The sequence below is a fragment of the Anopheles merus genome, chromosome 2R (assembly GCF_017562075.2).
Source record: "Anopheles merus strain MAF chromosome 2R, AmerM5.1, whole genome shotgun sequence".
NCBI lineage: Eukaryota > Metazoa > Arthropoda > Insecta > Diptera > Culicidae > Anopheles > Anopheles merus.
Window position 1 is genome coordinate 16,018,621 of NC_054082.1, and position 12,954 is coordinate 16,031,574.

General features: G+C 47.4%; 1 protein-coding gene across 2 annotated transcripts; it reads left to right on the forward strand.

The window, feature by feature from the left end:
* Positions 1-202: 202 nt before the first annotated feature.
* Positions 203-12,309, forward strand: LOC121589220 (leucine-rich repeat-containing protein 20). 2 transcript variants are annotated; one of them, XM_041907958.1, is made up of 3 exons: positions 203-941; positions 10,595-10,738; positions 10,822-12,309. In XM_041907958.1, exons 1-3 carry the CDS (start codon positions 686-688, stop codon positions 11,160-11,162), a joined length of 741 nt encoding a protein of 246 aa, XP_041763892.1. In that variant the 5' UTR covers positions 203-685; the 3' UTR covers positions 11,163-12,309. The 2 variants fall into 2 exon arrangements, with proteins under 2 accessions (XP_041763892.1, XP_041763893.1); XM_041907959.1 differs by lacking the exon at positions 203-941 and adding an exon at positions 10,050-10,496.
* Positions 12,310-12,954: the final 645 nt, after the last annotated feature.

The following is a 12,954-nucleotide window of genomic DNA, read 5'->3' on the forward strand; positions in this document are numbered from 1 at the left end:
CATTTAAACGCGTCCAACGCTGGCGGCGGCAGTAAGCAGCATGCGGCACGCGAACCCTTTTCAACACCCATACAACCTCCCATCGCACTACACACACAACCACACACACACAACCACACACGCGGTCGTTAGCGTGTCCGACCGGCGGTCATATGGTGCGGACGGATCAGCGGAGCTACCACGAGAGTGGGGTTGAATTGCGCGGTTTTTCGCCCCATCGCTTGACGCGGATCGCCGTGGCCGTGGTTCGCTCGGAGAGCAGCAATCATTCGCGTTCGGACGGTGGAACGGTGCACACATCGGTTTGTGCAGTGCTGCAACCATACTTCCTATACCCTAACGCCCTCGCCACTTCTTCGCGACAAAGAGCACCAAAGCTAGCGTGTCGGCAAAGCGGACCGCAAACGTCGCTTGGTGTGGGCTCCTTTCTAAAGTGTAGCTTAGCGTCTTCGATTGAATATTACAAAGTGCAATCGCCCAAACAGTGGTCCAAACGGCAGCAAAGTGCATCTGCAGTGATCTTCTGCTCTGAGTTCTGATCTGAGAAAGAGCGATAATAAGCGAAGAGACAAATACAAGCTTTTCGGCTGCCGTGTGAACTGTGTGAAATTAGTGCTTTTGCTTTCGCCCGAACAAATCAAGTGCAAGCTTTACCACCTCGCGCGCATCCCTCTCTACCCCAAAGATGAGGCCCCCAACGCATTTCGGTAATGATATTACCAACACCGAAGCGAACGGTGATGATCAGCAGAATAACAACAACAACAACAACAACGGTGGTGGAGGAAATGGAGGCAACAACAACAACAGCAACCACGCGGACCACATCGTCGAGCGGTTGACGCAGATGGGCGCCACGATTAACTTCCCGAAGGTGGCGGGCCGCGGCATCATCCGGGTCGTGGAGCGGTGTGACGATGCGAAGGAGAACAACAATCTGGGTGAGTGGAGTTGGTGATTTGGTGAAGATATTGGTTGGTTTGGGATTTGATTGGAGGCAGTGTTGATGTATGGTGCATTAAACAAGACTTGGAATGTAGTTTGCTCCTAAGCCAAGTGGAGTGATGATCGATGGAGGAAAGACTGGGAAATAGTGTGAATTAATTAGGAATCTTAGACGAAGATTCTTGGTCCTTGCAGATGCATCAACCAATTGAGCTTTGCTTAATTTCTGAACTAATGATCCAACAAGTCCATTGCACTAGTAACTTGGGATTTAAATCCATTTACGTCCTAGATATCTTCGGAACATTGAAGATTTATTTGAAGCTGATCCATTGAATGAGTTTGGCTTCAAAGTTGTATCTCATTGACTGACTTGTTATGTGCATTACACCGAGCAATTTTGGAGGTGATCTTTTGGTTTGGAGCGAACCCTCCCTCAGAAGCCTTAATATCCAGCTGGACTTGATGAGAACTCTCCAGATATCATTAAACTGTCTGTATCTTGTATTTTAGCCGGTCTCGTAGTACAGTCGTCAACTCGTACGACTTAACAACATGCCCGTCATGGGTTCAAGCCCCAAATGGACCGTGCCGCCATACGTAGGACTGACTATCCTGCTATGGGGGGATCAATAAGTCACTGAAAGCCAAACCCACAAGTAGTGTGGTACAGGCAGGCCTTGACCGGCAACGGTTGTTGAGCCAAAAGAAGAAGAAGAGGATCTTGTATTTTATTTTAGCAACTGTTTTACAATATTACATTTGGAGACGCTTTTTACAATAGTCACAATAATTTGTCCCAACACGTCACAAAAGCCGTCCAGCACTAGCAGGCGTGTATGCCAATATGCCAAGCAAGTCGGTCCTCATTTCGTCAAAGTAGGCTCAGCCGCCTCAAACCGCCGCTGATAGCGCCCAAAGCTAGCCCGCGTGCGCCAGGTCCGTTGCGTAGTTCGTTGCGTTGCGCACGGCCATCCAAAAGCCTGCGGTTGCGCATTGTGCCTTCGGTTCCAAAGACACACAGGAAGGGTGGTGGGATCTCTTGGTGGTGATGGCGAGGGTGGTGGTGATTGTTCTTTCTGTCTCGCGTTCATTCAACCATCTCCACCGGCACTACTGAACCATGTGTGTGTTGGATTAGCTAAGCGAACCACCACATTTCCCAACCCAGCTGAACAACAGTGAGCATTTTCGCCGCCTCTTTCGAACCTCCAAAAGTCGTCCAGTTTTCCGTCAAAGTGTCAGAAGCGAAAAGAAGAAGAAGAGAGAGAGAGAGAGAGACAGGTGCAAACGTTTCCAAAGTTTCGAGGTTACTGGGGTTGGACTTTAAATTGGTGATCTTCACGTCACGTCGCGCGCACCGGTGCCACCGTGCTGAGCGAGCGAACGGATTGGACAGCTTTTACGGTCGCTGAGCTGTAAGTGAATTAACTTAACCAGCATGGACGGAGGGGTGAGGGAGGACGGGGTTTTTATAGTACAGTAAACGCACACTAAATCGTCATGATGATCATCGAGCGCGCCGTGTTCGATCGAAATCGTTGAAGTGTGTGCGGCTTTTAAGCTGTATTCCCCCGGAGGGGAGCGACTTTGAGAAAATTGATTCCCATCGAACTCCTCACCACGGGGTGGAATTTATTTTGCACATCTCGTTTTCCCTACCGAGCGTGTCGTAATGCGGTGGTAATTAAATTGTAATCAAATGGCCAACAGCCGACCCTGTGTGCCAAGATAAAAACAGCAAACCAAAAACAGCTTCCGCTTTCGCTTTTCCTTCGACCCGTAGTGGCCGCCCGTCTGCTGTTTTTTTCTTTTTTCGGCGGCGCGATCGCGATGAAAATGAAAGTGAAATTCACCGCAAACCCCCGTGCAAGCCCCACCAGCTCCATCGCTCATGCACCACTGCCACGATCGTCTTGCAGCTTGCAGCCAAGAGAGCAGCAGCAGCAGCAGCAGCAGCACGTGAAGTGTTTTGTGGACGAATCCGCCATGAATCACCAGCGTGAGAAGGGTGATACCGTCTCGTGTCGGGCTTTTCTCGTTTGACCTAAAATTACCTTCCCGAAGACGAAAAAAAAAATAGCACACGATCACCTTCCGGTGCCAGCGTTGGACAGCCATTGTGCATTAGGTCGGCGAATCCGGTCGCAAACGTGTCGCTTCGCGCCATTCTGTCTTCTGTGCCGTGCGGTGATGCTGTGTGTCTGTGTATGTTATGCTGCGCGATCGCGTTTTCAGGGGTGTAAAGGCATATTAACATAACTGGGTCAAGTCGTTCACTGGACGCTGGACTGTGTTTTGGACGTATTTATGTGTGTGTGTGTGATTGTAAATGCGCTTGATGTAACAGCACGCTGATATAATAACGCACTAACGTGATAGGACCAATCTGCGCTTCAGTTGCTCATTTCTTTTTCTCTTTCCTCTTTATGTTTTATCCGATCTTCCTCCATCCGGCGGGCCAGCCAAATGGTTTTGTTTATTTACAAACAACATACTATTCGGTTTTTCTGTGCCTTTTTTCCCCCGTTTTTTGGGCTTGCATAATGCATAACACAATCAAAGCACTTTGCCGTGTGGCGTGTGGCGTTCGTATGCGCGCACACCCTACACGTACGCTACTGTTGATGCCGGGCTTGGGCTCTCTTACCTTCAGCGTAAGAAAAGGAACAACGGGGGAGAGACAGAGAGAGCAAACACAAAAAGCCCACCTCAAACTGTACAGGCGCCTTCCTCTTCTTTGAAACGACGGAGACGAACGCTCTCGAAACGCTCCTGCGGACCGGCTTCCTGCTTTTGCCCCGCTCGAGAGCGAGGTCAGCCGGGTTGTGATCGTTGATCCGTTTGCGGCTGGCCGGGTGTGCTGAAGCGCCAGTAGTCGCCCCACAGTAAGAATTAGCCCTTTTAAGGTAAAGCCAACCCCATAAACACACGGACACACACACGTGCGCGCGCAGAGACACAACCAGGTAATGGAGGGTATGCTAATGTGTCCGGTACTGGTGAGAAGAGGTGTCCGTCCGCGCCCGTTTGGAGATGTGTCGCAAAAGTCGTGATCATGCGGACAACTCATAATTCATATCTCTCCCATGTATAAATCCCTCCCATAGCTCCCACCCTCACTTGGTGGGGTGAAAGCGCACAAAAGGGATACAAAATCATAACGTGTGCCAGTGCTCATGTCCCAGGGCATGACACATGTCTACGCCGATTAAGACATCTCGGCCCGTGGCTTGCAGTGCAGTGGATTCCCCTTTTACGGGATCAAAGCCGCGAGCGACGAGTCACGAATGATTTAGTGGCTCAATGCGGTTTCGGTGATGATTTATGATGATGAGTCCCGCCGCCGGCCCAGCCATCCTCTCCAGCAGGTGCACCTGTTGTTTTGCATCGAACTTTGGTTGAATAAAATTTGGTTCTTTTTTTTTTGCACCTTCACATGTTGTATTTATTTAATGTCTATACCGGGCAGTGTAACGCGTACAAACGCTGTGCTGTAACTGTACCGATCGAGCTCAATTATTGCACAGTATCTTTAATCTAATGAACGGAATCGAATCTTGGTGTGCGCCACCTTATGCGATTTCCTACCATTTTTCTGAATTCCCTTTTTCACGTAACGCTCAATCCACCGTTCGATACGATCGGTTCGGCTCAATTTGTTACCATTGGGTAGATTTTTTGCCAGCTGTCTGTCATTCGACGGCAAATGGTGCACCATTTCACCTACATTTGGTAGAGAGAGATGGAAAAATGGCAATAAAAGAAATAATGAATGTGCGATAATTGTAAATTAAATTATCCTCAATCGCGCCGTTTAACAAATTAATGCTTCAGTAAGCGGCAATTCCTCCATTGGCGCGATTTGCTAAAAACGCGGGTGAGATGGCGCACCCGATCCGAGACCCGAGCTTGGCAAACACGAACGATATGGGAACGGTGTGGCAATGATTCAATGCTTTCCACCCGTCCCCACCCATCATATTCTGCGTTCGATTGTTTCGATTGTGCGCATGCAGGCCGATGCGGCGAAGGGACCAAATGGCACACATGCACACAGACCAGCACCCACCCCTTGCATAATGCCCTTTTGAACCCCATTTGGCAATGGTTTCGCACCACCGAAGTGCAGGCGACGAACGGCGACTTTCTGCCTTTTTCTCTGCCACTCAAAGCTCCATTTATACATTTATTTATTGACTTACTGTAGCACCAGGCCGGCTTAAGCCATATTGCGCGCACAACCATCCTTATTCGCGCTTGCTGGCACGACGAAAAATCCAACGGTTGAATAAGGTGACTTAAGCGTAGCGTTAGCGGCGGTGAAGCACCTGGCCAGCCACCGCTGCTTTTCCGATTGCATCACCCACCCTCGCGAGAGCGAGAAAGTAAAAGCATCAAAACAAAAGGAAAAACACCACCGGAGCCACCATGCACCACCACCACACCGTCCCACCATTCGCTGCGCTGAAGTTTAACCAAGTGGCCCAGTTTTCCACGCTGCCGCTGCTGGTCGGACGAATTTGATGATAAAAGGGTTCGTGAGTGGGACTTTTTTTGTTGCGTTTCTTTCCACACCATCTGTGGTAATGGTGTGCTGTGCGGTGGCGAGGGAGGCTCATACCGAATCATTCTGTCTGACCTTAAACTACTTAGTAAGACGTTTCGGTGCAGTGGAAAGTGGTTTCACTTAAGATGCGCCCGCACCCGGGCAGTGGCTTCCTTTTCTCCCGGCAGTGTAAATTATTGATGTTATTGATTTTCTTTGATTCGTTTCGGGCATCGTATAATGATTAGGAAAGTGATTGCTTTTGCACTGCAGTGTTGGGTGTTGTATTTTTTAATAACAGAGAGGATATGAGTAACAGTAAAGCTGCAGCAATGTAAGAAAGCTCAACTATTTTTCTGGCTTGTCTTGCTGCAATGGGAACTCTGCAAATCGTAAACCAATGAAGTGGTTTGCAGAAGTGCTTAGATACACTAAACATGCACTATTTCTCTTGCTGAAGGCCATATTTAATGGAGCTAATAAATTGTTTGAAACGTTGTATTGCCTACATTTTGGTAATCTAATTTGAACTTTATGATTACAGGGTTTCCGAGTCAATTTCCAATGTCTGCAACATTTTTGATTGCTGGCAAGATGTGTTTTAACGGCTGCCAAATGTTGTATTTGCATCCTAATACAGGGTTTTCTGAGTCGAAAAATGTGGACAAATTTATTCACTTTCAAATTATATACCTTCAAATGGGGACATAATTATTTACCGCCTTCAAGATGTTTTTCAACAGCTGCCAAAGCTGGTGTATTAGCTTCATTATGAAATTTCAGTTTTTATTCTTGATTTTCAACACATCACAAAGAACTGTCGAACTCAATTCAGCTTGAGACGTGTTGAAAATCATGCTGAAGAAATTAAAAATAATAATGATTGAAATGAAATAACAGATTGATGTGGATTAACATCTTACACGCGGTGAATAACAACGTTTACATTCGAAACTGACTTGGAAACCCCTGTAGTGCTATTTAATGAAGATCCATCATACAGGGTTTTCCGAGTCAATTTAAAATGTCAACCACTTTTTCCATTGCTTGCGAGATGTTTTTCAACAGCTGTCAAATGTTGTATTTGCATCACAATAATTTATAAGTTCTTTCACATGATTTTCATCGCGTCTCAATCTAGTTAGAGTTTGACAAATCTATGTGATGTGTTGAAAATCATGTGTAAGAACTGAAACTTTTATTGTGATGCAAATGGAGTGTGTGACAGCTGTTGAAAATCATCGTATAGGGGGTGAATAATTATATGCACATTCGAATCTGATTCGGAAAACCTTGTGAGTATCTAATTTGCTTCAAACTACATTTTCTACGCAACAAATGATTTTAACATCATTAATCAATAGCAATTCATTGGCTGCGCATTGCCCTTCTTGCATGCGCCCTTTATGCGCAATGACTTTATCCCCGCGAAGAAAGCGCAACAAACGTGATCCCCCGTACATACAATGTCGTGTGTGTGTGTGTCTATGTTCCCCCTGGTGAATGTCCATAATTATTCACCGATGCCACAAAACGTGAATTGTTTGGTCAATCTTAAGCCTCCCCGGCGCCGTCCACAGTGCGTTATCTGATCGCCGGTCCTCTCCATTTGCGTTTGCCATCTTAAAGAGGTCTTCCGTGATCATTTACCTCCGAGCCGATCCCGTGCAAATAGCTAGTTTCTATTTCTCGCTATTAATCAGTCTAATCAACCGCAAGCATCACCCGGTGCACTTTTGCGATGCGTGATGTCCTCTCGCGGTGTGTCAAACGGTCAAGGCGTTTTCGCTGCACGCGGCTGCTATCGCGATTTTGGCCATTTTGGTGCGATTAAATCAACATCAGCAGCTGGTCCGGTGTGGGGCCGATCCGTTGTTGAAATCACTTCCCCCCGCCATGTTGATTGAGACGGTAAATTTAAATGTCTGGTGAATTAACGCCGCGAACGTCCTTTGCCAAGATGGTGTGCGATAATGGCGTTAACACTTTTAGGCGGCTCTGCTCATGCTTATGATCGTTCATATCTTCATATACAGCATAATTAAGCGGCGGAGTGGGTAAGAGACAGTCGAACCGTCCGCAGCTCGTCGCTGGAGGATAATGTTTTCCTAGCCTTTACAAAACGGGCAAAGGCACTAAGCGTTACCGCATACTTTCATAAGTAAATTGTACGCTCCATTTGCAGTGGAGCGCTGGGGCAGTAAAGGGCGCGTGCTGCTCTCCAAACAGTCGCAACCAAGCAAAAACGCGATCACGATCACGGCACGAATTGCAACATCACCATCACCACCACCACCAACACAATATGCAGGTCACGCGTCACACTGCAATAAATTAATAAATGTACACACAAAACAACACAATTTCCCGGTTGCATTTTCCTTGTCCATCGTTGATCGATTATGGGGGACTTTGTTTTTCCCATTCGTACTGCCGCTGGCGCTTTCACAACCGTCGCTGGCTCACCTCAAACGGGCGCACACACTCCCACCGAACCAAGCGAATGTCGTCGTCTTTGTGCAAATGTAACCGAAAGGAAAATTACCCCGGGAGGGGAAAAAAGGGATGCAATAAACTACATTTTACGCAGAAGCACCCTGCTTCAAGGTCTGCCAATTTGCGTTCTAGCGCTTGCTTGCTTAAACCGTAATGGGAAGCAAAACCGTTCGCCCCATCTTGTTGCAGTGTGGTGCTGTGTAAATAAACTCGATCCGGGACGTCCGTTTCTTTGTCCACACCGGCCGGGAGGGGGGGGTTTGGCATTGAGTTCGGAAAATTCTACCCCGTCCCCATCCCCACTAGCTGGGTCGCTTGGGAAATGTTCTGGCGCATGGTGTTCCCGTTCCGTCTAGCCGTCTGTCAGTGGACGCTGTTGTTGACGTTTTTTGCTCATCCCACACCCCGGGGATAGGGGGTCTGGCAGTACATTCTCGTAGCGTGATTTATGATTTTTTCCGGTGACCAACCGATCGGATTGCGCACTTGCGGAAAACTCAACTCGGCGGCGATCGACTTAACGCCATCCCGTCTTTTTGACGCATCTTCTAGAAAATTGGATTTTCCATTGACGTGTTTTGTACACCCGTCCACACACTCACGCGTGTGCTGTACAGTTTTCCGCAGTTTATTTTCACCGCCAGAGGGAACAATGCAGCTATCCAGCTGTCATGCATTCGAACGCGCTGCGCAATGCGCACGGGGGCGCGCGTGTGCGTTACTGGCGCAGGTAGCGCTGCATATCGACCGCATTCGCATTCATTCCCGTGCACGTGGAGCATTTGGTAGCTTCTCACACACGTGGTGATGTAACACGCCCCAACAATGCATACGGAACATTAGCACTCATGCCGTGCATGAGTCGAAGCGATCAATTTCGGTGGAACAAGCGCGCGAGCGCGCGCGGATGATGGATGCCGCCGGTACATCCTGTTTGGTGGTGCGCGATGCCACTCTTTTTGTTATGTTTTGCCTGCCACTTTTCCGGTGCTCCGCATGCCCCGCTTACTTCAATCCACACTGGCCACTTCCGAGTGTGGTTGTGCGCGTTATAACCGCAGTCGGCATCGTGGTGGCCCAACAACGACGGATCGTTATTTCGGTATCGCGTGGAAAAGTGTGTTTTTTTACGAAATGATTATTTGAGTATCGTCTTGTTTGTGGGCCCTCCCCACACGCCGATTTTCTTTGCAACCGGATCCAAATGATGCGCCATTGATGATTGAGGCAATGTTACGCGGTGCGCAGCTCAATGCGCCTCCCGGGGATTGGGATGGAAGAAAGCACGCAATATTACGTTATCACGATGAGTATCGCATTAGTGCGCATCGTGCACTGTCCCTCTCGAGTGGTCACGGCGGTGGCGGCGGCAGTGGTCTTTGCTCGAGCGCAACAGTTAAGATGTTGCGACAAAGACTCCGTCTAGTCTGGTGTAAACAAGTGCCCTTGTTAATTACGCGCCAATCGGCTGGTACCGTGAACATGTGATATCGGTAGTCCGTGCAAAGGGTGGAAGAGGGGCACAGATGATAACACGCCGTGGGAGTTGAATGGTTGGTTTAGAATCCGTTGTGTTAAGGTTGAACGCACTGAGCTGTGAACGAACATGTGCCTATCGTCGCTTTGTTTAGCATCGTGCGCATGAACCAGCATTACTTCCGTCTATTATTGGGCTAGATCAGTCCCGGTGGCGTATGGGCCAGGAGGGAGGCTTTATGTAGGTCAGCATGTGGGGTTGATAAGCCGTTGCGGAGGTTGAAATATTTATGCGGAAATGTTTCATGCGCTTCCATGTCGAATTCGTGGATAAACGGCTTGATTTCCTCAACAAAGTTATCATCAGAACATCTGAAGCATGCAGTAATTAGGGTGGATCTTAAATAACAGCCCTGGCACAGCATTTTACAGTAAATTAGCGAAAATTGTATCATATCTCATAACATTTTCAGTTCAAAACCCACAAACGCTTCATTCACAATCCAAAGTGAACTCCTCAACCCGCTATCATATACCTTGAAGCGTTTCTCGCTCTTTTGACAGCTTGCGCATTTGTTTATGTGTCAAAACCATCTGATGAAACGTAAACAAACCTTGCTCGGGAAAATTACTTTGCTTGCAAATTCTCATTTCATTTCACTTTTTTGATTATTATTTAGTGTTCAAATATTCCAAATATAATAACAAAAGTTGTGCAACGTTATCAGAAGTACGCTAAGCCCTTTCTGCACGCAACTTCGTACACTTGTCATTGATGAATTGCATCATCGTGGGTAAAGAATCAGCACCGAATTAGACCGGTGGTGGGCGGTGAAGTCAGTCCTATTTTTAGCTTCACTTTCTTCCACTAATCATTGGAAATCCCCGGTTTTTGCTAAACCACCACCAGCTGAAGCCGATACAGTGACATTTATAGAAAAAAGTGGAGTTGCTCCTAGAACATCGATGGCTTCGTTTGTAGCAAAAGTTGTGACACGGTGCGAAGAGGCACTAGAAACTAAACATTTAAGTAATATTTTATCACAAGACGAATAAATTTGTAAGGGGTGTTGCTTTGAAAAGATTTGTCTCTAACGATTACCCTTCTCGTTCTCCACTTTCTCGCAGATCTCTCGGAATGCGAGCTGATCCAGGTGCCCGATGCCGTTTACCATCTGATGAGACATACCGAGCTGAAGACGTGCGATTTGAGCAGCAACGTTATCACAAAGATATCGCCCAAATTCGCCGTCAAGTTTAGCCTCATCACAGGTAAGCAATCCCTCTCCATTGTCGCACAAATTGAACCCCCGTTTTAACGCTATACCCCTTTCCTCGCTTTCCTCACCAACCAGATCTCAACCTGTCCCACAACCAGATGGCCCGGCTACCGGACGAGCTGGCCGATCTGCACTCGCTGGAGATGCTGGACATTTCGCACAACACCTTCATCACACTGCCCGCCGTCGTGTTCAAGATGCCCAAGCTGCGCGAACTGAAGGCCAACAACAATGCCATCATCGACATCGACCGGGACGAGATCATTGCGTCCGACTCGCTCGAGCTGGTCGACCTGCGGCACAATCCGCTCACGCCGATGTGCCACGATCTGCTCAAGCACGCCGTCCTCTCCTTCCGGATCGAGCTGTCCGAGCGGGTGAAGGAGGATTGGGAAGATTTGACGGAATGTGAATGAGGCCGGGCGCGGCCGAGGGTGTCGGCGCCGGTTCGGTGCTTTTTTTCCTGCCTTCAAATCATTAGCTTTAGTAGCGCACAGAACGGGGACGTCGTGCGTCGTCGTACGTTAGCGTGGTATTTTCTGTTTAGCTAGCTGAAACGGCTTCAACCGGCCCGATTGCGTTGGCGCAATCGTTATTTTAAGGCTGATGGCGCCCACGCTCAAGCTACTTATTTTGATACTAACCAACCGCAGCTACCGGCCAGTCCGACCAGTATGTTGTGAATTGTACTTAAGCGATGCTGTATTATACAAAACCAAACCCCCCGTACCCATATTAACCCTACCCGTTTTCCCCGTTCCCTTAGCTATTAAGGCTCTCGCTCTCTCCCTCTCTCTCTCTCGCCGTGCATCGTACGTCTCTCGCTCTCTTTTGGTGTTTGGTTTGGATATTCTGCTGTAGGGAAAAGTGGGGAAAACAGCATGCCAGCGCAGTGATTATGTGTGTTCGTGGTGCCCAAGATTTCTGTACCCAACCTTTGCATACAAGAAAAATGAGATTTTGATCTAGTCATTAGTCATCTGCAATCCGTCTGACTGAAGCGATGTGAGTTGTGCACACGCACAAGGACAATCAGGACTTTTGGGAGGTAGCGATAGGAATGGATCAAAACACATGTCTCTCTAGGACCACTGAGGAACGGAAATAATCCCCCCCCCCTCCCCCAAACGCAACGACACGATGAGAATTCAAGCGGGGTGAGAGCGATGCGGAGAAGAGTGAGCAGCAGAACGAGCAGTGGCGGCACTAACACGCCAGAGTGGTGTGATTTGCTGCTATCATAAACGAGAGTGATATTAAATAAGTCAATTTTGTGTACATGCAAAAACCCACGCTGAAAAAAAAAACAAAACTGTGGACACAGGTGGAACAAAGTGTGGACACAGTTGTCCTTTTTGTTAAGTGAAATTCCGTATATTTTTGAGAATTTTGAATTCAATAGCAGGGTAAATACCTTTTTTTGGTAGTAAAAAAAAAAGAAAAGATCGAGTGCAATTGTTGATATAGCAAGGAGAAAACTAAACACAAAGAAACATTTGTTAAGATCCCCTGTACCAGTTGGCAAAAAACGGAATAATAAATTTGTGCTTTGATAAAAAAAAACAAATTCCTCATCCAAAAGGCTTTACTTTTACATTAAAAAAGGATTTTTTTCTGCTGCCTGTAGCAGAAAAACTGAGAAAATTAATTTCTTTCCATTAACATTCTTTAAAAGGTAATTATTCAAACTTTCTTGCAAAAATTAACCTTCGAGCTTGCGAGGTGCCTTGCGTCAGTTATTCAGAATTTTCGCCATGGCGGACGACATGTTTTTAAGATCAATTTCTTCGATTTCCGAATTTTATCAATTCCTCCTCAATTTTCGCGACAAAACTATTGGAGCTAGAGCTTTTGAATCATGTTGGTCCAGAAAATTTCGACGGGACGCTGCAGGAGTGCGGTTGGACCGGTTTGCGGACTAGGGTGTCATATCGAAATTCCGCCGAAATTCGCCCAAAATGATCGCATCGAGCTTTGGCGTCATTACTTACCACTACGAAACCAGAGGACGCGATTTCTGCTTCCTGATATGTTTGTTCATGTTCCCCATGTACTATTTCACTGTTTGGCCGATTGCATCGACCTCGCAGGTAAGCGAACGCACCGATCTTCATTTTCAGCTTCCTTTGGAACCTCAAGACACTCAGGGTGGTCGATCATTTGGAACTGTGCTTTCTTTCAATGCTCTGTTTGTTGTCTAATAGTACC